The 23,957-nt window shown below is 40.0% G+C and overlaps 1 protein-coding gene across 3 annotated transcripts in view; it reads left to right on the plus strand.

Annotated features, from left to right (window-relative positions):
• Fas2 (fasciclin 2) overlaps window positions 1-23,957 on the plus strand; it is a 90,319-nt gene that overhangs the window by 54,482 nt on the left and 11,880 nt on the right. For 2 of the 3 annotated variants that reach the window (XM_071776252.1, XM_071776253.1), the window contains exons 2-6: window positions 11,937-12,108; window positions 14,975-15,141; window positions 15,610-15,875; window positions 16,232-17,300; window positions 17,705-18,157. In XM_071776252.1, the coding sequence (XP_071632353.1) occupies window positions 11,937-12,108; window positions 14,975-15,141; window positions 15,610-15,875; window positions 16,232-17,300; window positions 17,705-18,157 (2,127 nt within the window). Of the gene's footprint in view, window positions 1-11,936; window positions 12,109-14,974; window positions 15,142-15,609; window positions 15,876-16,231; window positions 17,301-17,704; window positions 18,158-19,039; window positions 19,224-23,957 lie in introns of those variants that run through there. The other variant, XM_071776254.1, reaches the window with a different exon arrangement.

Consider the following 23,957-nt stretch of genomic DNA (forward strand, 5'->3'; position numbering starts at 1 on the left):
TTCTAGTGGGTCTTCAACTGTCCGCACCGAAGGATATCAATTATGCATCGACGGGATAAAGACCGCGTGAATAACGTTATTCGAAATGTTACAACGTCGCAAGAATAATGGGTGATGAATGGAAAACTTGATCGGATAATCTGATTATTACGGAAAATATTCTGTCAGTATTTGTCGATATTTTTCAGATTATTAAAATATCTTGGCGAAAAAGAAACTAACAAAATGCAAAGAATTGGAGCGTAATTAAGCTTGAAAAAACAAAAACTAATCATTTTTATTGAAAAATTTAAAAATTTCTTGTAAGATATTAATGAGATCTTTAAAGTTCGACTAAACTCTCATATATTTATAAAGCGTTTTATTTTTCTCTTTGAAATCAAAATTTATGAATTTACTGCCATTGTGTGATTTATTTTCGTTTCATCTGTTCTCTTTTAGCCTCAATTTCTTTTGCGTTTCTCATTAGTATTTCCGCAGCGTCTTCTTTATCAGGATATATTGCGGTCCCCGGGTAAAGACGAGTTCGCGGTTTAACGTCTTTAAAGCTTAAACGGTGACTTTTACGAGCCGTTACGTCACGAGCGTTTCGCTCTACTTAGGGAGAACTGAGACAACCGCTCACGTGCGCCGACACGCGTGTGCTTCAACGCACGCGTATACGTGCGCGTGTTCGTGGATCGTGTAGCACGTGTGTAAACGCGTATAACGAGACGAGCAGGTTCGCCTCTAACGAGCCCAGCCGCTTTTGAAGCACCGCCTTTTAGGGACGCGACTTCACGTACGTGAACAGTTTTGCCCGTGCTACAGATTACCCGGTATCTCTTGTTATATCGTGTCTTCAATTGCTCCGGATTGCGAACACGAAGGACGTCGATTTGCATTCATCTCACTTGCCGCCACAATTACACGATTTTGCTTCTTATTTTCCCTATTTTTATTTAGTTCTCATCCAGTCGCAAAATAGCAAAAAATGTAATAAAATATAAAAGAATGCAACGTGATGTCCTGTGAAGTCATTTTATTACATAATTTTTCTCTTGAAATTAAGATCGAACTATTTAATAAAATTTTCCAATTTATTAAGTGAATTTTGTCGAATAACAATTATAGCAATGAAGAACAAATTTAAACTCACTACAGTTATTTGCACTCATTACAGATTTACAGTAAAACGCGAAATGCGCGAAAGGAAGCGCTTGTATGCGCGAATTATTTATCCCGCGAACAGTGTGAATAGCGGTAATTGCGTTAATTTGACTTAACTCATTCGCCAATACGTGTATCCGGCTAAATAACGGAATATGTTACCGAGAAACTTAAAGTTATGGAGGTTGCGTGCCTATACTACACGATGCTAATATTGAGTGCGAAACTGAGGAAGCCGGAAACTATTACACAGTACACGTATCTTTTGAAAACAACCTGTCGAATTCGTTATGCACGAACATCCAATTCAATTTTCGTCAGACATAATTTGTATTTTCTTCTCTCGTTTTATTTCAATTTTGCTAATTTCTACCTTTTTCAGTTAGCTATATTTTTGGTTGATTAAAATACTGTCACGCGTATTGGTTAAATACGCGTTTTACGTTCTCTGTTTTTGATATGCCACGTTTTATTTTCAATTTTAGATACCTATTTCAACTCTTGCAAGAGTGTAAAAGTTATATCACATTTTTTTTTGTCATACAAATTGACGCTCGCGACAGAGAAATATTTTAAATGGAGTACAAGTACTGAATAGTTTTCACGAGGGGGAAGGCAGCTATTATGTCGTTACACCTTGCTACTACTTGCAAATGACATTCCGGAATTTCATCCGATAACGAAAACCTTGTTATCCGCGCGGCGACTGAAGGTTCTTATTAATATCACGGCACGCTACCTTCAACTAAATCACATTATAAGAACTGATTTAATTCATCGTACAATTATACGCCAAGCAAATTACCATGGAGGTTTTCGTTCTGACATCACTTGAAATTCTTTCACGAAAGACGCCATGGGTTCATTAAATAAAAGGTTATAAATAGTAATTGATTTTTTTATTGAGAGAACGTCGCACAATTCCATTGCGTAAATTAATTTTTTTTTTTTTTTTTTTTTTCAACTTTTTTAAGACAATATTTTTTACTCAGATTTGTGTTGCATAACACGCTCTCAACTGTCGTATATAATAATTTTTACAACGGTGGAGCAACAACTTGGCCGAGCACGCTATTCCGTTCCGTCTGAAACTTTCTTCGGCATCCCCATAAATTTCCAGCTCCCAGGTGTCAAAGGCACGCTTGTACTTCGACATATTTCATCACGCCGTCAGAGATCGGGGATTCTCAATCCATTCCCCTACGTCGCCGCGACATTCATAAACACCCAATGTCGCGTTCCATTCCTCAAACGCGGACCCGCCCGCCTCGTCTCGACCATCCCTCTGGGTGACTTGTTTGTCTCGGTGGAATCGCGTCGAAGCATCTGCAAAAATGTTCCTTTTGCCTATCTCCGTGACGATTCCATTCCATTTATTTGCACCACGGTTCGAAAACCTTCTTGCAGAGTCAGCTTATTTTTCTACCAAACTGGAGAAAAATACGAAAGAGAGTGGAAGTGACGAAAACACGAGAAAGAGAGAAAGAGAGAATTTCACTCTTAGATATTGATCATGTTAATGATATTTATCATGATGTGAACGCGTGTTTTAAAACGGGAATACTGAATCGCCCCTAAACGATATACTGTGAACTAACTCGCGTTTACGTTGCATAATTCACGCATTGATTAACTAACTTGTTTTGGACAAGCAGCCGATATAAACTAAGCTCTATGCACGCTGACAGCTTCCGGCAACATTTCCTTTCCAGTATATTAATTATACGGGAAGTTAACAGACGTACAACACATGAAAGTTACTTAAACACTCATAAACATTTAATAGTAAATATATGAAAATGAAGGCACAATATTGAGATATTATGAAATTAGACGAAGATAATTATATTTAAAAATGAGTCTTTAGTTCTGCAATAAAGAATTTAGTGAGATGAGAGTCAATTTCATTATTTCGTGAAGCAAACAATTCCTTTATATCCGAAACAAAAATGTTAAAAGATCTTTTTATACATTTTCGTCGCAAGTGGCGACAAAATAGGATAGTCGCTGGAAAACGCGATGTTAATCAAGACGAGAAGGAAGGAAAAGTGAAAGGGAATGTTAAAGCGCGGAAGGAAGGAGAGAGAGACTTTCGTTGAGCATTTAATTAGAGCGCCTATCTGCCGCTTCGGAGAAGCTGTGCTGGGAAAAGTTTTTATCGCGGCAGGTCTTTCCGCCCCCGAGGCTGTGTCCCCCGTCTGATTTATAAGGTTTCGCCGTTACACCTTTGCATGTATATATATATAGACACATATATACTACATATATACGCAGCCTTTGACTGGTCGAAAGAGGCGTTCCTCCTCTGATTCCAAGATTTAAGGGATTCTCAGGTTTAGCAAAGTGAGGCAATGCAATGCAACGCGACGCGACGCGGCGCCACGCCGACCGGTTTCAAGATTATCCCGCGTTTTCCTTTGTGAAGCTATCCAGAGCTACTTTATAGCGCGGGGAAAAAGCCGCAGGTCGATTCGACGAGAGGAGTATCACTTACGCGTCATTATTAACGCTTAATGGTCTTTATGTTAACGAAGATTTAGCTATTACTGCCACTAATGACAGTAACTCTTTTTTCTTTTTCTCTCTCTTTCTCTTTCGCATCATGCTTTCTTCCACTAAAATTGCGCGCAAGTGCAATTATGCGAACTTTGATCTTTTTTTTCCTCTTTGTCTCTTCCTCTCTATCTTTTAGTACCACGTTCTAAAAAATTTACTACGTTCTCGCTGATTTTTAGAAAAACAGTAATATTTTAAAAGTATTTAAATTTGATAACACAAAGGTTATATATTTATACCTCCTGAAATGTCAGAGACGTAAAATTTTATATTATTTATAAGATTACACATTAATACACACATTAATTTATTTTATAGATAATACAGTATTTATTTGAATATCTTACAATAATATTTTATACGAATTTAGTAACGAGTTTGCACACAACTTTCGGATATAACTAAAATATTAGTTATCTTATTGATTCCTTTTACTACGACTTATTAATTTCAACTTGCTACACTTCGCAGATTGTCACGCAACGAACGAGGGGGTGCACAGACACAACTCTCATTCCGTTATTATGTAATTCCGGTTTGATGACCGACGCACCCTTCGACCACTTCATTATCCTTCCGCGCGATACCGGGCTATTTAATCGCATGAGTTTATCGACAAGATTACAGCGGCGCAATCTCTGCGACTAATCGCGCTCGCGTGAACTTTCGAAATTGCTCTGGGTCCACTAATATTTCCCCGTTCTGCACTTAATGCCGGTCCAATCTCGATCGCGGTTTTCTCTGTGCTTCTCTGTTGTCCCGATAAAATAACGTCTTTGCGCAATTTTTCCGCTCTATCTCTATCTTCCTTCGCACAATGAAAAGAAGGACGCGCGTAAATGCCCACTCGATTTTTATGGCTTCCACTATGGTTTATGGGCGCTTTCTTTTTATGAGAAACTACAATAGCCCTCTAGAGTAGCGCGGCGCATCTTATGAATACTGACGATAGGTAATCATACATCTGCACACGGTGACATATTTAAGGACTTGCAGTGTCTGTCGAGCATCTAAAATTACGATTTTAAAATGATATTTGCGATTTATATCCACATGAATAAATTTTCCCAAATAGAATATTTTAATTTGATGTGAAATAATTTTATAATATTCGAGAGATTGCAAATGATAACAATGATAATCTAGTTGTACATCTGCTCCTTTAAGTTTTAAAAGATAGTATTTTTGTTTTTCAAGTACAGTTCATTCGCAGAAGCCTTATCATGACACACTGTAACGTTACCTTAATTAAATCGGTGCGTTCCTCGCCCCCTTAAACTTCGGGCTTCATTCGTAACAAGCCCTTAACAAAGCCTAGAGGGAGCGCACGATGTATTCACAGTTTCGTGCACGTTCCCCTCGCGCATCGAAATTCAAATGCTGCACTTTACTCTGCATTATGCTACGCGCCGTACTCCACATTGTTCGGCACTCATAAATCCCTCGTAATTCACTCGTAATTGCGAAAATGACTCGTACAAATCAGGTACATCTCTACTATAGACAACACCAGCTGAAGATATAAATATATTTGTAGAAAATTCTCTTCGAATGAATAAACAATAATACATGATAATATCAAAAAACGGAAAAATAGCGAAATTGCAAATTTAAAATAAATATAACAATAAATGGAATAAATTTCTATAGCTAGTCTTTTTAATAAAAAAATATAAGTAACGTAAGATAATAATGCAGGCTTGCACAGATAAAGAAAATATCCTGAAGGTAGGTAGCTGAACGACGGCGAAAAGGTCAGCAATATCGAATTCACCTTGTCGAGATTTCCCAGTTGGCTACATTTTTGGAAGATCCCTGCCGCCGCCGCAGCATCGTCGTTCCCTCTGCTCGACCTCTCATCCGATCTCGATTCTATATCGAGATCTGATCGAAACCTTTCCTAGCACCCTTTCCACCTACCTACCTACCTACTCAGTTAGCGTCACCCATGAGTTTGAGTTCCTCCCAACCCTCCTGAATCGAATTCTTCCAGCTCGAGTGACATGTCGTCGGAGTTTACTAGGAAGCACTATTTCGACCTCCTGTACACCGGGTGGCACGCGCGTAAGCAAACGGTGTACACACGGATCGCCTTTGAGTCGAGAGTATACGCGAGTCGGGCGTGGTTCTCGGGTGGATAGGCCCCGGGGGTTAGAGGAGGGTAGTTTTGTGGTGCGCGAGTGTAATGGCAAGATCCGGGTGGCCGGAATGCCGAGGAGGACCCCTCCTAAATGTGTGCGTATGCGTCAACGGCGGGGGGTTGAAATGGGTGGCGGAGAGGCATTGAATAGCCCCTGGGGTGACTGCGCCAACAAACCCTAACTAACGTAAATAAGATGTCCTGGGAGAGGGGTGGGTATCCGCTCGCTCGCTCCTCAACTCCTTTCGTCTTCCTCTTGGCCCTTTCGCTCGACCTTTATCTTCCTACACCACTCACACACAGGTTCAACCAAAGCCGAAGCTGATGAGCTAACCTCTCGGGGCAATCACGGGATTTCTTCGCAGAGGAGTCCCTAGAAAAGACTTTCGAATTCCGCCCTATCCCGTGACGTTCTTATAGGAGGACACGCGCGCCGGAAAACGATGAATCTGTGAATTTCGGGGATAAAGTATAGGACCGGTGTAACGCAATGGGATGTGACGCGAGATGATAACTCCTGAGTAAATAAGGATTTTACGCATCTAAATAAGTTGGAAACGCAAACTTCATACAAATAAACGATATTAGCTGAGAGATTGAATAAAATTTTATTAAACGTCTAAGAAAATTGTAAACGTTATTTTTTTTGTCTTGTAAAGATTTATATAGAGTCAAGATAGTTCAAAAAATATCGAAGCTATAATATTATATTTTCTTTATATTTTCTTAAAATTACGTTCGATTAGAAATGTGTTAGATTACAATAAAAGCAGTTTCATGTTTTATTCATAAAATGCTTAGTCTATAGTTACATCTGAAAGAATTCTTCTTTGCGCGTATTCTCTTATTCTATATATTTTTATTCTCTATGTATACATCTACTATATATTCTTTTATATATGTATATAGTCAGAAAACTACATAATATCATCAATGTACTAATTTTGCGCGCCGACCAAATCCGGCTCCGATGAATCCAGTCAATTACGGTGCTTCTTCGCGAGAATCTTTGGGAAAAGTCCTGCCGCGTCCCTCGTGCATCCTTCCCCCACGGATGAACACGCGGTACGCGTCCCGGAAACGATGAATTTGCGAGTCTCAAGGGTGGATAATGGCTGATGCGGTACACCGTTGTAAACGCGGGGTGGCGAGAGAAGAAGCGGAGCGCGGTGACTCGGGCGAATTTGTGAAACGATTATAGAATCTGCCCGAGCGCATGCCCTCGGGGCAGGGGGGACAGGGGCGGAGGTGTAGGCCGAGGATGGGAATCCCCAGGAACAACCCTCCGTATTGTTGCTCTCTTCGGCGGTTCACGCCGAATGAGTTTCGTACGACGATATAATGGCGTATCGCGACGATGAACAGGCGGGTTTCCTCTCGCGCGTAATGACGGATGCATTTTGAATACGGCATTAACGAGCAATTAATGATAGTGTATCTTTCTGCGACAACAATGATCTGTCATGATGTCAGCTGTTTTTTTGTACGAAAGCGATTATTTCTGTTCGTCAAGTGCATGGCAGACAAACATGTTTTTGAGTATTTATCAAAGGAGCAATTAGGAAATTTCCATATGTATCTTTTTTTTGTATATTAAATTATTATAACAGAATTTATTTTATCTTATTAGAAAAGAGGTTTTTAATTATTTATAATTTCTTTCATTCATCTTTATGGTTTTAATTGCTGTAACTTGTACCTTATATAAATATATATATATATATATATATATATATATATATATATATATATTTTTTTTTAAACCAAATAGCTGTGATATCATATAAATATGTAGAATAAATAGAAACGGGTAATTAAATTGTGTTTTAATTTAATCACAATCAATCTGTGATTTTAATACGGATCGATTTTTATACAACTGATTACTACAATGTAAAAATCGCAGGAAATTATACATCTTTAAATATACCTAAGAGTATTTTTTGGAACAGCTGTATTTAAAGACTGTTTGTATTTAGCTATAATAATAACATAGAGCGGATTATAATTACATATTGTGAACAAGTCTAATTCTCTGTCACAGCAGTCTAATATCAAATGACATATAATTTGATCGGATACTTTCATCGTTGAGACTTAACTCAGCGTAGATAAAATCGAATAAGTTCAGTCCGCCGGAAACATAATTGCGATTTATGTCTTGCCATTGTTCTCGAGGGGGACCGTCTGCTCACTTGCTCCCCCCTTTGTGAAATACATTTTCGCGATGCCCGAGTGACTGCGGGAAAATCTTTAATTCACCCCTAGTATGCCCGCGCCCACCACTCGCCTAAGCGGGCCGGAAATGATGAATTTGCGAGTCTTATCGCGAGAACGAAACGACGTTTCATGACGGTGCGAGAACGGCAAATAAATAAGCTGTCCTTACGAACGAGAGACAATGCTCTCGGGGACGTAATCCTTGGCGACTCGCCCTCTCTTGATTACGAAATCTCTTATCGGAAATGACGGCGCCGTGAGAGTAAAATTAGACCTACTACAGGGATCCCCGCCATTGTGCATAGGCTACTGAAATGACAGCTGGCCGAAATTATAATCCCCATTGTGTTTCGAGATAGTCCTGAGATCAAGGGCTCGATAGCAGAACGAAAGCATATTTTCGGGCTGAAAGTCGTGTCATTAATCAAAACGACTTGCCGCTTGATTGTGACTATTGTACGTAATGCACGGTCGGAGACAATTAGCGACGACTAGGAAGATTTAACACATTTCTCACCATTCACCCAGTTTCGAAGTTTAAGCAAACTTTGTTTAAGCAAATGCCGGTGACGTTTAAGCGAACGTTGCAAGTGTCTTATCGCGATATCTTCTCCCCTAGATATAGACTTCAGCTCGAATGTACCGTAGAAACTTATCGCAATTTGTATAAGCTTGACCTCTTACGTGTGAATTTTCGAGAAGACGAGGAGAAGTACTTCGCCCGTTATCGCACACGTTAAAGTTGGGATGTGAATATAGTTGCTTCCACAGCACAATCAAACAGTACTTTAATGAAATGGCTGTAGTTTAATTACAGTAAAAAATATAGCGGATTGTTAACCGAATTTTGATAAATTTAATCACAGATGTTTATTTCTATTTTTAATCGAAATAAATTCAACGAAGCGTGAAAACATTTTATATTTTTTGTTTATATAAAAAAAATATGCTCTTTGATATTCGAGAAACTGTGTCACGAATTCACACTAACTGAAAAGATATTAAACTTGAAAAAAAATTTTAAAAGAGATTCTAGAATTAATAAGCAGCGTGAATTGAATGTTTTTTTTTTTGCGAGGTTTAAAATATGCTCGCCTAATGATTGTCATACTTCATTGCGTAGTTAGATCTGATAGATCCGTTCCGGCTTATAGAAAGATGTCGTAAAAGCAGCTTAAAGTCCTCCTCGAGTTTGCTGGGGAGCAGGGCGAAGCGAAGCGCGCGCAGGCGAGATCCTTTAATTGACCGCACGCAAGAACTCGTCCCGATGAGTCTTAGGCCAATTAAGGAAGTTCCTCCGTTAGGAAGGTTTGTAACCTTTCCGCGTCCTCGCACGGGCTATTACAGAAATTAACGGTTCTCTCTCGGTTTCTCGGACGATGCATTTGCATTATCCGCGATGAAATAATCATCTCGCGCAGATTTCGCCGGAGATATCTTTAACGAAGCCACAACGACAGAAGTAATTAAAATAAATGGTAAATTATTTAAAGATAATAAGCATCGGAAATGAAATAAAATTAATATTTATTTCATGATGTACATAGTACAGATCTTTCGTAAAAGCGAATTAGCATAACACGGGGGATATCTGTATTTATTTTTGCGATATGATTATTTTTTGAATAAATATATCTAGAAATATAAACTGAGAAAACTGAGCCGTCGAGAATAAATTTTATAGATGGTAGCTGAAAGAATTCTACCACGTTTTATCCTTTTCGGGGCGGTACGTCTTTGAATTTTGTTCAAAATTTCTGTTATATTTTCATTCTTCTAATATCTACGACAAGAGTAGATTGTACGGAAATTTTTCGCGGGAACGGGAGAGTCGACTTTTTTCCGCCGGCAATTTGCGGCGGTTTTAATTTTCGTGCCATTGTCGATTACGTCAGACGCGATTTGCGTCACACGCGAGCTGCTCGCTCAGCGGCGTAGTCCGGTTCTCTATCTCGAGCCCGCTTTTTTAATCCGTATTCAATTATTTTTGCAGCATCCACCGTTCCGCGGTTTCAGTATTTACGAGATCAACTGTTACACAGCGACGCGCTCTCGCATCCAGTGCAAAAAAAAAGAATTATTTAGGCGAACTGGCCCCGATCCCGTATTTCGATTACACGGCTCACTCATCACATTGTGCTTGCATCGCCGTACATATACTATATATATATATATATATATATATATATATATATTTTTTTTTTTTCACTGACCGTTCGATCTCTCTCCCGTGAAACGCTCGCGCTGTCAATTTGACAATCAGTGATAGCACGCACATGTGCGGGAAGCGATGTAACGCGAACGTAAATCCATTATCGTCCCACTTAATCCGCGCGAAACGGAAATCGACCGTCAGTTGGGATATGTGGGGGCACTCGTCGTGTTTTAAGCTCGATCACAGTTAACCGCGTGTAATCGCGAATCGGCGCGCTTCTCCACGCAACTCGAGAAATTCCCACGGACTTAACGAGTGGTTCCAGTTGCGGCCGCCGCGCCCGGTACCCCGTAAATTCGATAATGATTCCCTCGTTGCGCCGTCATTTCCATTCGTCAGGTAGTTCGGGCTTTACGTGCGCGAAGTTAACGAGCTAATGAGCTTGCAAAGCTGGCGCCGCGAGAGAGAAAAGGAGAGAGGGAGGAAGAGAGATATAGAGAGAGCAGGCGAGCGAGCATCTATTCTGCATTACGCCATTGATGCAGTTTACGTCCGGATGACGCGGGACGAGCAGAGGAAGAGAGGAGGAGGGCAGAAGCAGAAACAGGAGGAGGAGGAGGAGGAGGAGGTCACGGAGCGTTTCCCAGTTAGGGCAATTCCGCACTTTCGCTCGCCGCAATTAATTAGCTCAATTCCCGCTTCCTGTTATGCCTGCCGCCACGCTGAGCCGCGCCGCGCCGACGGCGTCGGGGGCACCCGTCGCGCACGCCTGCATTCCGACGACGACGCTCGCATACCGTCGTCATAGTTCACGTACGCATCTCGGTCCCCGAAGTTGCTTTCCGTCGCGCGCCGCAAACCATGAACGCCGAGACGACGCCGATCTGCCTCTCCGTGTTGTGCATTTACGTGATGACGGCGCCGCCGCCACCCCCGCTGCCGCCGGGGGCGGTGTCGCCTCGTCCCACTCGCGTGGGTAAGACTGCAACCGTGCAGGTTTATCTCTCCAGGGAGTTGCTTCACATTGCGTGATTTTAAGAGAAAAAAAAACAGGTTAATTTTTATCTACTCGTTAAAATTAGAATGAATAATGAGATTTAACGCGACAAATTTAGGAAAGTATCTGGAAATAATAGTGAATCGTGTCTTTCTTATTGTCCTCTATATTTTAATTGAGATATAACATGTACATCTTTTTTTAAACATTGTGGTTGATATTCTTGAAAAAAAGAAATTGAAATTTTAGGGAAACTCGTATATTCAAAATTTAGTACTCAGAATAATGATAAACTCGACGATTTATTATCTACTTTAGCATAATCTTTTTAAAGCAAATATACAATAATTATGGTAATAAATTAGAATAGATATGCAAGTGTAAATTATAGACTTTAAAAATTTTTAAATGTTAAAGTTTTAGTAACAAAAAGTTGTAAATCTAGGCACTTAAGATAAATGTCGTTGAAAATTACTGAAGATATGCGAATGCAATTACTTGCACGCTTATCGTTCCTATACTTTTTGCATTTATGCAAAAATAAATAATGATTGTCACAATGCCCCCGCTAATTATGTCATTATCGAAACCGGTGTTTTTCGCCGGTCTATGGCGACTACGATCATTTATGTTACACACGCAAACACATACATATACACACGCACGCACTTGTCTTTCTTGTCAGCATAATGACGTTCGTGATTTTCTTCTTGTTGCAGCTTACGCGAACGCGGCGGATCCGTACTTGGACATCCTGCCGAACGGCGAGACGCAGACGAAGCCGATCGGCTCCAGCATCATTCTTACGTGCAAACCGAAGGTAGATGATCCATCGCTCGTCAGCCAGATGCAATGGCTCGATCCGCTGAACCGCCCGATCGAGTTTCTCAAGTAAGTCGATTATCACAATCTTTTCTTTTTTTTTGCTTATAAATTAATATTTTTAAGATGACTCAAGAGCGTTTACGTCAACGGCGTTTCTCTATCTATATTATAATTAGCAATCGAGAAGATGACAGTTAATTAGTCGAAGATATAAGCTGTTAGTGTTACGATGCTTTTCTGAGGAGTTGTTACGTCCAAGCAATTATAAGAATGATGAATCTAGAGAGTCTTCCTTTTCCGTCGTTGATATTTACATACGAATTGCTGTATTAATCAATTACATTCAAGCGAATAATATATTTCACGTCAAGCTTCGTTAAAGTACTTGCAAAATTTATTTTAATTGAGAAGTGAAATTTACTGAAGCAATGCACACAATGAATTATTGAAATAATTCTGAAATGGCGTTTCTTTTTATTAAGATTACGAGGAAAGTGTTAACATTTGATAATTATACACGTCGTGTTTGTAATAATTTTCCAGAATGTAATTATAAATTTTAATCATGATTATTGATGAGATTATTAACTCTTCGCAGAACATGTGTAATTCTACTGCTTTCGTCGATCAAGTGGGTCTTTTACGCCAGTTAAGATTTTCAAGCTGTAATGGTGCCATAAAAAATCTGAAAAAATTCAAGTATACTTTCAAAGACTTAAAGAATTTATATCGTTATATATGTCTGATTCTTGTTTAGGGTTTTTTTTATGAGTCCGTAAAATCTCCATAAAATTCGAAATGGAAATATCGAGTGGGTCTTGGAAGCTCCATTTGTTCTGCGAAGGGTTAATAATCTGAGTCTTTATAAAGAGCACAAATTATTAAAAGTTTAACTCAACAGAACTATACATATTTAAACACACAAACGGGAAAGCTTGTTGCGACACTAATTCAACAAATTTTTTGTTACTTGTAAAGCATACTCACATATCGCCTTCTTACCGTTTGGAAAACGAGTATAAAACCCGTTGAATTGAAGATCTAACATGCAGCTAGTAGTAGTGCTCGTTCGTGTGCTGCTTCTCCACCTCTCTCTCACTTTGCGGATACACTCACCCGTCACTTCACCCCGAGTTCGATACAATCATTTTCCCACGATGTAGCCACGTTTCCCGCAGTCCGCGCCACACGGAGCTCTTAATTGCTGCAACGCGAACCGATTGCAGTTCGCGAACCGGCTATTGCTCGTTAAGCCGGCTGGAAAAGTTTCGAACGCTCGCACCGGTGTACCTGACTTATTGAATGCCCTCACATGCCGAGAAAACTCGTTGGCCCGAAAAAAAAATTTATCGAACAACGAACGAATTTTTCGTTTATATACGTTCATGCATATCGAGAACCTAGAATCATTGTTCTTTCAACGGGATCTGTTAATAATTCAAATTTGACTTCGTTTATCGCAAGAGAAAGAGAGGGAGAGGAAGAGAGAGAGAGCGATTTCGATTATACGTAAATTTTTAGCATTAAGTACAATTATAAAGTTAATCCACTTAATTTTTTAACACGTGGTGTCAAAGTAAAATTTAAAACCTTTCAATTGTTTAAAAGATTTTTTCTTTTACATTTTTGAAATTCACTCGTACTCTTTAATTTTGAATTTTAACTAGTTTTATAATTGAAATACTCGAGCTCGCAGGATTAAAAATGAAACACGATCTTTCTAGGGCACTGCGCATTTGTATGTAGTATGCATCAGCAGTAATTAAGCAGCTTCATAATAACGCAGTTCTGTGCATACTCGCAAACACTATTTCACTTTCATCTGCAATATTTATTTCTTTATTCGTGCGAGTCTGTCCGATATTGCTAACAATTAATGTAATGTGTCGCTCCATATTGTGCGAAATATTTAATCCAACAACCAAATAATCTAACGAACATTAACCCTGGTAACTGATTCGTCATGTCGCGTGTTTGCACGATTACTCGAACCCCGAGTACGATTTGCATAATTAAGTACATTCGTCGTCAAGAGTGCCGCGTGTGACATTCCCGGATAAAATCGTCCCGTTTCGGGCTATTTTACGCCTCTCAATTATACGTTCTTCACAGCGTCATTACACGAATACAGGCTGTTACGAAAATCGATACGTCGAGAACAAACTGAACCAGAAAAAAATTCACGTGCTATTTATTTAATTTAAAAAAAACTGTATAAGAATTTTTGTCGGGATTTTTCGATTGTTCTATATACACGTAATTAACAGATTGTGATAACAGTGTCATTTTTTTCCAAAGATTTCGCATATCAATCATCATTATTACTTGTTCTGTATTCGTGCATCGTGATTGTCATAATGCTCTGCTACTCCGCAATAACAAATTAATTTCTGGACGTTCACGGTATTTTCCGTGTGATATTTTCCATATTGTTCGATATTTTCCATATTTTCTGTTCGAAATATTAAACTCGATGCGACGTATCTCCAATGATTATCCGTTCTCTGAAGATGTAAACGCGGTCGCGGAGCAGCTGCGCTTCTAGCCCTATCACTTTCAACCACCTTCTTAATCCGCAAAATCCATATTCGTAACCTTCATCATCGACGTCACGCGATATTACATCCGGCATCTCGTCGCCCGATACACTATATGGAAATTGCTTGAATACATCATACCATCATATACCTGTACCTGTACTCGCATCATACGCCGATACGCCATGCCATATTGTGCAACGTTGAATAATACGAGGTCATGTGAATGCATCTCGTTGTCGTTTACACGTCATTCTCGCGTCATCCACGAAGAACACGTATGCACGAGCGCAATATCACCATGCGATGTCATTGATCATTACCGTCAATTGGTGCGTGCTCTGACCGATGTTGCGAGTTGTTTCGTTTGCAAACTGTGACGTTATTCTCCACAGCACGTACGCGGGCACGAAGCCGACCATGTACACCGAATTGCATCAGGATAGCAGTCTGTCCCTGTTCTTTAATTCCCTTCAGGAGGATCAGGCCGGGAAGTACACGTGCAAGGGAAATTATGCGCGTAATGTGCAGTTGAGCAAGTCCGTGACAATCGATACTATTAGTGAGTATAGAATTTAAAATTCCGTCGCGTTTTAATTTTTAAGTGAAATTATTCCGATACGGAATAAAATATCTCCCAGCGCGAAGTATAACGAGCAGGATTTAATTAATTTAACGATGAAATGTGATCTAAAAGTCCATATAGTGCATATAAATTTATAACGATAGTAAAATTTTTTTTATTAAAACTTTATTAGGAATTGTGCATAACTTTTTAATAAGGCAGACATTATCAAATAAATGGGTATTTCATTTCAATTAATATTTTTGGCAGTCATATTAGAGACATATTCAATTTAAGTTAATATTTTTTAGACATATCAGACATTTACTATATAACAGTAAAAATCTCAGTTTTTAAATCTAAATGGACTTAAATTAGTTAAATAACATGCATATTATTTTTTCCGGGAGATCGACGTGCGTCGCAACATTTTTCCAAACAGAATTTTCGATTTGTTATCAATAGTTGCGATCACGTGGGACAATGCGCCGCCAAATCAGTATCCCATTCTCGGGGAAGACTTTGATATTCAGTGTCAAGTACGCGCTAGGCCACCGCCTTCGGTTGATTGGCTTTACAACGGAGAACTGATCAAGACGAACGATCACTACGTTATAACCACTTACGCCTTGAAGATCAAGAAGGTTCAAGCGTCCGACGACGGCATATATACGTGTCGAGCGTCGGTGCAGACCACAGGAGAATTGAAAGAGCGACCTATCCGCGTTGAGGTACTTTTTTAGTGATTACATAGCACTAACTAAAAAAAATCACAAGTTATTTCAGAAACTGCATAAATATTTCCTGTGAACTGAATTCACTAAATAATTATTATCATTACGTTTTTTGTTAATTACACTCATTAATTGTCGTACGTTAGCAGCTGCTTTATCACAACAACATTACAACTAGTGATTTTATTTTCATTAACGCACTATCAATTTGCTAATATGTTTTCTTTAATTTACTGTTAATTTTTAGAGACAATTTATCCGAGAATTTAAATAAATCTGTGTGTCTATTTATCTTTTAATTGTCTAATATAACTTTCTCTAAATAAACAATTTTCTTCGTTAATTCTTACTAGGTACACATAAGACCTATGATCGAAGAGATCCTGAGCCCGGTAGACATCATCGAAGGCGAAAACGCAAACCTTAAGTGTGGCAACAAAGTTACTGGCAAACCGCCACCAACGGTGCAATGGGTTAAATCTCTCACTCAACAGAACCTGTCTACCGCCGATCGCTTCCACGTCAATTCGGTCACAGGTGTGGTCACCATTACAAATGTGAATCGCGAAGACGCGGGCGAGTATCAGTGCATCGCGCACAACGCCGCCGGCGATGCCAACGCCAACATCCTGGTGAACGTGATCGTCAAGCCGAAAATTATGGAATTCGTGAACAAGACCGTGGTGGAAGGCAAAGACGTAGATATTAAATGCAAAGCCTTCGGCCGACCACCGCCCGAGGTGACCTTCAGGAAGCTCACCGCTGACAAGCCGTACGAGACGGGCGCTCAGTCGCAAGATGACCGGATCAACGTGAAGAACGATGCGGACGACGTGTCCGGTGAGACTGTCGGCACCCTGTCGATATTTAACGCTCTCACCGACAACGACGGCCTGTACGAATGCGTGGCGAAAAATACCGGCGGTGTCGCCTACAAGAACGGTCACCTGACCGTGGAGTTCCCGCCCTCCTTCCGCAACATGCCGAACGCCACGGTTTGGTCCTGGGACGCCCGACCGGTGAATCTCACCTGCATCGCCGAGAGCATACCGAACGCGACGATACGCTGGACCTTTTACGGGGATCAGAAGATCCCCGACAACGACGGCAATATCCAGCAGATTGGTAACGGACCGAAGTCCATGCTCATGATAAAACCGTATGACCGGAGATTTTACACTAATTATAAATGCATCGCTATGAATACTCACGGCACGCGGGAGCACTTAATCGAGCTGAGGGAAGCGAGCAGACCCGGACAGCTCTTGAACGTCAAGATGATCGAGATCACTGCCACAACAATAAAATTCGATCTGATACCGCCTTTGCAACCAGATTTACCTATCATGACTATTTCCGTGCAATACAAAGAACAAAACTGGCAGACCTGGCAAAACGCGATGAACAAGACGTGGTCTGTCGGTAAGTCTTACAATTAAATTTGTTTTTTCAATTATATTGAATTTACATAAAAAAAAGTAACCTTATTTAAATCAATAAATTAATCAACTTTTATTGGATATATTTGAGAACATTTATTGCAATATTTTACTTCTGAATACGTAAATAATTAAGAAACGCGAAACTTTAATTTTATTCGTGAGAATATAAAGTATATGAGGAAAAGTAGGAAGTCCAACTTAGAATCTATGGTGGTATATATTTACAAGTATAAAAATAATAAATTGAATATAATATAAAACATACGCGCATATATTTTTTTATGTTGTTTTCTTTTGATGTTTTCTTTTACGTGATTTAACATACTTTTATCTCAAGCTTTTTAATTTATAATAGTTAAATGTTATGCGAACAATTCCCTTCAGGTTCCGTATATGTCATTGAGGGTTTGAAACCGCAGACGCCCTACGAGTTCCGATTCGCGGCGAGAAACCAGGTCGGCCTGGGTAACTGGGGTAACTTGCACATTGAAACCACACCCGGCAGGACGGTGCCGAAGGAGCCGAAGATCATGACGACGCCGGGCTCTGAATACGAGCTTTCTCCGTACAGTCACCAGTACGAGGTTAGCTGGACAACGCCGCCGGATAATGGTGAACCCATAGACCTGTACGTGATCAAGTGCTGCCAGATAAGACGCGTCACCGGCGACTGGGAAACATTGACTGATACCTGCCGCTCGTTGGAGGTCAATCCAGGCAGGACGAGGCAGTATATCAAGGATCTGAAATACGATACTTTCTACTCGGTCGAGTTGCAGGCTCACAACGTGATGGGCTACAGCAATTCTGGATACGCCAAGTTCAGGACGGCTAGAGGTAAGTTGGTGGTCCTTCGCAATTAATTCTCGGTGTTCCTACGATCCAACATAATTATTGCCATGACGTATCTACATTTCTCGTAATGATTTTCACTCGAGATATATAATTCCTTTTGAAATATATACTATATGTGCACGAAGCTACTGCACTAAATTTTTTTTTTCTTCGCGATCTCTTCAAATCGTTTGTCAGTTTGTCGCCCCTATTTTTGTTTGTTCAACGGGGAGGGAAAAGGGTTATTTGAGGTCTTTCGTTTTTTCGCCTAGGAGGTTTCCACTCAGTTTAACTATCTTTTTTTTTTTTATTGATTTTCTCAGTAACTTTTTTAATTGGTTTTGTCGATGGCGAAACGATCTTGTAATCGCCAGAAAGCCCTAAATAATTATTTTATAAGCCCGCTAAGCATTTTAATGTTATTTTTTAAGCAGTTTACGTGTTTTATAAATTCATTATTAATATTAGTAGAATGCAAGATGATAAAAAGAAAATATTTACATTGTAAGTGTATAATACTTTGCATTCTTATTTCTAGATATAATGTACATTTCATAGGATTTTTATATTAATACTTGTGATAATTTTCATACGATTCGATTTTTTATGCACGTTATATAGCTTGCCTCCTATTTTACGCAAAATGAAAAATGATTTTTATAAAAAATAGCAAGCCCCCGGCTCTTCTGGCGTTAATCAAGATTATAGGATTTGATGAAGTCCTCAGATCCCTTGACCCTTGACGCAAGACACCAACTAGCTAAAGCTACCCGGTGACCGTCGGCGGGCTTGTAAAAACGTTATAGATATTTTACGCGACGACGACATCCGTACTTGGAGCAGAGAAGATCTTTTTTATTACACAAAGCCTTTTTATCCATTCAGAATCTACGGGCATCACTGTGGACTACAGTAATGCTGGTGATACTTGCAAGACCGGCGTCGCCATTACCGCAGCAGTAATGCTCCTATCTCTAGCCATTTAGAGTCGCCGTCAGGGATATTTGCTCCTCGCGCTCTAATCCTCCCTCCGTCGTGAACGCACGCGATAGGAAGCGAGGCGAATTCGCGAGGCGAATTCGCGAGGCCGACAGTACAAGCGAGACACCACGATGGACGAAAGTGACACACACGCTCCACTAATATAACACACCCCTTTTCGTGATTTCCTGCGACTCGACGTGTTTCGTTCGAATCCGAATCGAATTACCTAGATGAATCTCGGATACGAAAGCGTTTTCCGTTTGACACGATTTCGTGCGAGACACGACGGCGAAAGTTAATCGCGGGACATTTGTACACGATTGTGTCGTTCATTTATACATCCATTTAGCAGTAAAACGATCGACAACGAAGAACTTGAAGTAAATTGATACGTTCGCCGGTACATTCCGAGAGTAAAAGGAGTAGCATTTAAGTGGGTTCTGTAAGAAGGAAGAACGTGAAAAGACGCGATGCGAAGTGTATTTATACGTATTATTTGTTAAATGCTCACTGCGTGTTAGTATGAACTATGAACGTACTGGTACGTTTTCTATCATTTTTCTTTTTTCATACATAAGTTTAAGGCTGTACTTCGGTGACTTCTGTAAGAGACCGGGTGCCGCAGTGCGCAAAGATAATGTTCCCTCGCGCCGCCCTGGCGCGAGAGAATTCACGTAACCAAAACGAATAACGTACCTACTGTACCAATTATTTCGCGCGTTACGACTTTTGTTTCTTAATTAGAGTCAGATTTATGCATTTTTTAACCGAGCTAAGGATACATAAGTCACGACTACGCTTCGTCAACTTTTGCAGTTTACGAACTTTTGTATGGTATGTTATATCGATAAGTAAAAAGAAGAATGTGCTTCCCTACACATAGGTTGGTTCGAGCATAAATTAACGATTTATGTCGGATGTGACTATATACGAGCGTGAGGCTATATAAAGGTAGTGACCGTAAGAGTGCTACTGCCCTGAATTGTCGACTACTCACGCGCAAAGTTTACGCAGAGTTTACGCGACGAAAAGGAAGGATATTATAATCGATATTAAGGGAACGAACAGCCGCGATTAGAATCACGGCTACTCGTAAATCACGCACGAATATACGAATATAATAATTGTTGGCCCTTTGAATACTTACAATTGGAGCATTGGAACTGTTTACTGAGTTTGCTAATTAATATACGTCGAAAGTATTTTTAGACAAAACTTTTTTCACGTCTTTTGCGATCTGATTTTTATAAAGAGAAATTAACGAATGTTTTAGATAAAGATTGATTGAAGAATAAAAAGGAGCGAAAAGAATAATGGAGCAATTAAGGAAACGCGATCGATAAAGTACTCGGAAAATCGCTAATCCGTCATAGCAGTCGGAAAAAAATTTAATAGAGTTATGCAACGCGTAGGAACGACGGGTGCTTACCTTTACGAAAAAAAATCCGTTTTTATCGAGGCCTTGAGAGGTGGGACATTTTCCTCCTTTGTAAAAATCGACACTTTTATATCCATGATTCGCGTTTGTGCGAGATTCTTTTACGAGGCAAAGAATTTCACACGAGCGAGCGAAACTCCTCGCGAAGTCGCATCACGCACACAAGATCCTGGAACTTTAATCCTAGAACCCGACCTCTGCAACGTGAATAAAGATCTGACCATGGAGAGACAAATGAATAAAGAAATTCTGCGATGCTGTAACGAATTATCGGTTTAATCTCGAAGACAATTCTTTTCGTATTTTTACACGATACGGCAGTAAATTGCTCTCATTTAAATTGCTGTGTTTTACGTGCAATTGATTTCTATGCATTTTTATATCATTTAATACAATATAAAATCATTACAGTATAAATTTTTCAAAAATTATTTATTCGGAGTGGAAATCTCATCGTAAATTTTTATGGATTATAAAGTAATCTGTAATTCTACGGTCGGGTTCTACGATTTATCGCGAGACAAAAATCCGAAAGAATACGACGACTCACACGACTGCCATTTAATATTTTAGTTTGATTAATTTTGTATGAAAATTGCGTCTGATTTTTCTCTCCTCTCTTGCCTTCGATTTGTTTATCTTTTTTTTTTTGTAATCTTTATTTTTTTGGGAATTTATTCAATCATTAGTTTCGCTTGACTAGTTTTGAGATACATGTTTAGTGTGCGCATGATCTGTGTGTTGCGATCATTACGATTTATACGATTTTTATTACATTTTACATTATAATTATAAATTTGTTATCGCCGTAGCTCTTACCGTATCCATAACCGCCGCCACCGGCAGTAGCCGCCATCACCGCCGCCGTAATTATCACTAGTAACTACTGTCGTGATTAATCACTAATCTCGGGCGATGAGATAAGGAATCGAGATCGGTTTAATTTTAACTAGTTCAGATTTCGATGTGAAAGATACGCAAACTGTTCTCCAATATCGAGCGGAGTAACTGGAACATTCAGTTAAATTGTTACAAACACAGTATTCTACAATAAATGAAATTGCGAAATGACTTTCTAAAGATAGCAAATGAAAGTAGTTAAAATTATAAAAAAAAAACTAACTAGAAATCACAGAAATTAAAAGTCACTGTTGGAAATTAAAAGTCGCAGTTATTGTTAACTTTAACATTGGAAATTCGTTGAATTTTCTCATTTACTTCATTCCTCCATTTCGTGACGTAGTTATTCGGTGGAACCGCGCGACGATTGGTGTAAAGTGCATTTTCTTTTTCTGTTCTTTCACTCGAAAATTGAACTCGAAATTATACGGTTTCGATTCCTGGATAAGAGACTACAAAAGGAGCGCGATTCGATCTCGAAGGCCTGGTCGTATCGGAACGCGGGCGGTCTTTTACCTCAAGTGCCTGTACACACACACGTACACCCCCACACACATATACACATACGCATTGATCGCCTCCCCGCAAAGCTCAACGCGAAAACACCGACGATCGATCTCGATGTGACGAGGTCTTCGACCTAAATCTTTTTACGTCTCTTTTATGTCTGTTCGCAATGCCTGGGTTCTTATAGATATTAGTTCACAACGCATGGCATGCGCTTTGTTATCATTACTCCCCTTCTTATTTTTTTTTTTTAACTTAGCGATGCGTCACGCCGAGCCTCATCGGCGATGTTCCCATTCCATACACGACGTCCCCGTTTCGATGAAGAACGCGGAGAACTCGTTCGCGAGTTCTCGGCATTTGATACGACGAGCTTATCGGATTTTGATGACGGATTTTTTAATAATCTCAAGACATTCTATGATAAGAATTTCAAAGATTGCGTAATTTTACGGATCTATTATTAAAACTTAAAATTGTTACGAATTAAGGCTCTCTCTCCAGAAGCTCTAAATTAAACTCATATTCAAGACCTACTTCATATTTCTGTTTATTTCAAATTCAATTTCAGTAGAATTTTTATTTACTTCAAATTAAATAGCTGACAATATTGGAAATTAAAAGGTCGTTGTGTAAAAAAATTTTTGGTAATGAAAACTCGATGCCATATGCATCCGCAAAAAATCTGTCATCAAAATTTAATGCGATAAAAGTGTGAAATGGACCATATACATAACCGAACACATAGCGTAAGAACAATACGATCTTAATTAACAATTATACCGAATATAATATTACCAATTGGTAATATTGCAGTGACTCGAGATGTCCCTTAGTATTCGCACGGTGCAAACAAACCTTTATCTGAGACTGAGGTATGTAGGGCATACTATCGCGAATTTATGGGAACAAACACGTCTGCAAATCTTACGAGAATGCCGGTTATAAGATCAACAACTTTTCCCGCAAATGTATTCCCACGCCCCGGAACTAGAATAACCAATAACATCCTGTGTCTCGAGAGAAAAATGGAAGTAAGATATCGGATCCGAGAGCAGAAGTGAGCTTCGTCACACGGGTAGTCGAATTTCTTCTTGTCCGATTTCTTTCGCCCGCCCTTCTGTGTTTCCGAGCGATAGAATGATATTGATTAATCTAGTTTCGAGGTATCGGCACTCATTACCGTCGGATCGATAATAAAACCGACGCTCCGACACTGAGACTCTTAGCTACAAATATGATTAAATATCGTGATAGATGGACCCCGACACGGGCAACAAGCTCCTTACTTCCATTTACAGTCGTAAAAGTACTCGACTGTGTCCAGTCGACGGGAAAATGACAACGTCCTTTACGCGCAAGTACGCTCCCGTGACAATAAACTCCCAGCGTAACTTCGGAAACGTTGCGAAGCGGAAGAAAGCGTGGCCACGCGAGCGAGCGCGCGCACGGATAAAGTCCGCTTTTCAGACGACGATGCTTCAAACCGGTGAAAGACGAGCGCGGAGACCGGGCGCGGGCGGAAGGCTTTAAACCGATGATAAAGACAATGTCGACGAGCAGCAGACGCGACGGCCAGAAGAAAACGATTCGAAGGGGGAAGCGGACGATATAGTTGCCGAAATGGTTTCCCATCCGTCGCGAATCTTCCTCCGATGAGTTTTCCTCCTTTCTGGCGGAAATCACCGGGCGTTGCTCTCCTCCCGGAGAGCTCGAGAACGATTGTAACTGTAACTGGAACTGGCCGGACGAAATCCCTCGAAATTCGCACTTTGTCTCGATAAAAGGATTCGTGAAATTGCAACGAACAGAGCCACGGTATCGATTTAGTTCGCCGCTTCGGTAAAGACACGATTCACCGTTATTCCATTTCATCGAACAGAGTCGCGCAGTTCTGTCAATGTCCAGTCCATTTTCGTCAATGTCGCGGGAGAGTATCGGAAAGTCTATTGCCCGCATTTAACCCGTATTTAA

This window comes from Temnothorax longispinosus, chromosome 4 (genome assembly GCF_030848805.1).
Source record: "Temnothorax longispinosus isolate EJ_2023e chromosome 4, Tlon_JGU_v1, whole genome shotgun sequence".
Lineage (NCBI taxonomy): Eukaryota > Metazoa > Arthropoda > Insecta > Hymenoptera > Formicidae > Temnothorax > Temnothorax longispinosus.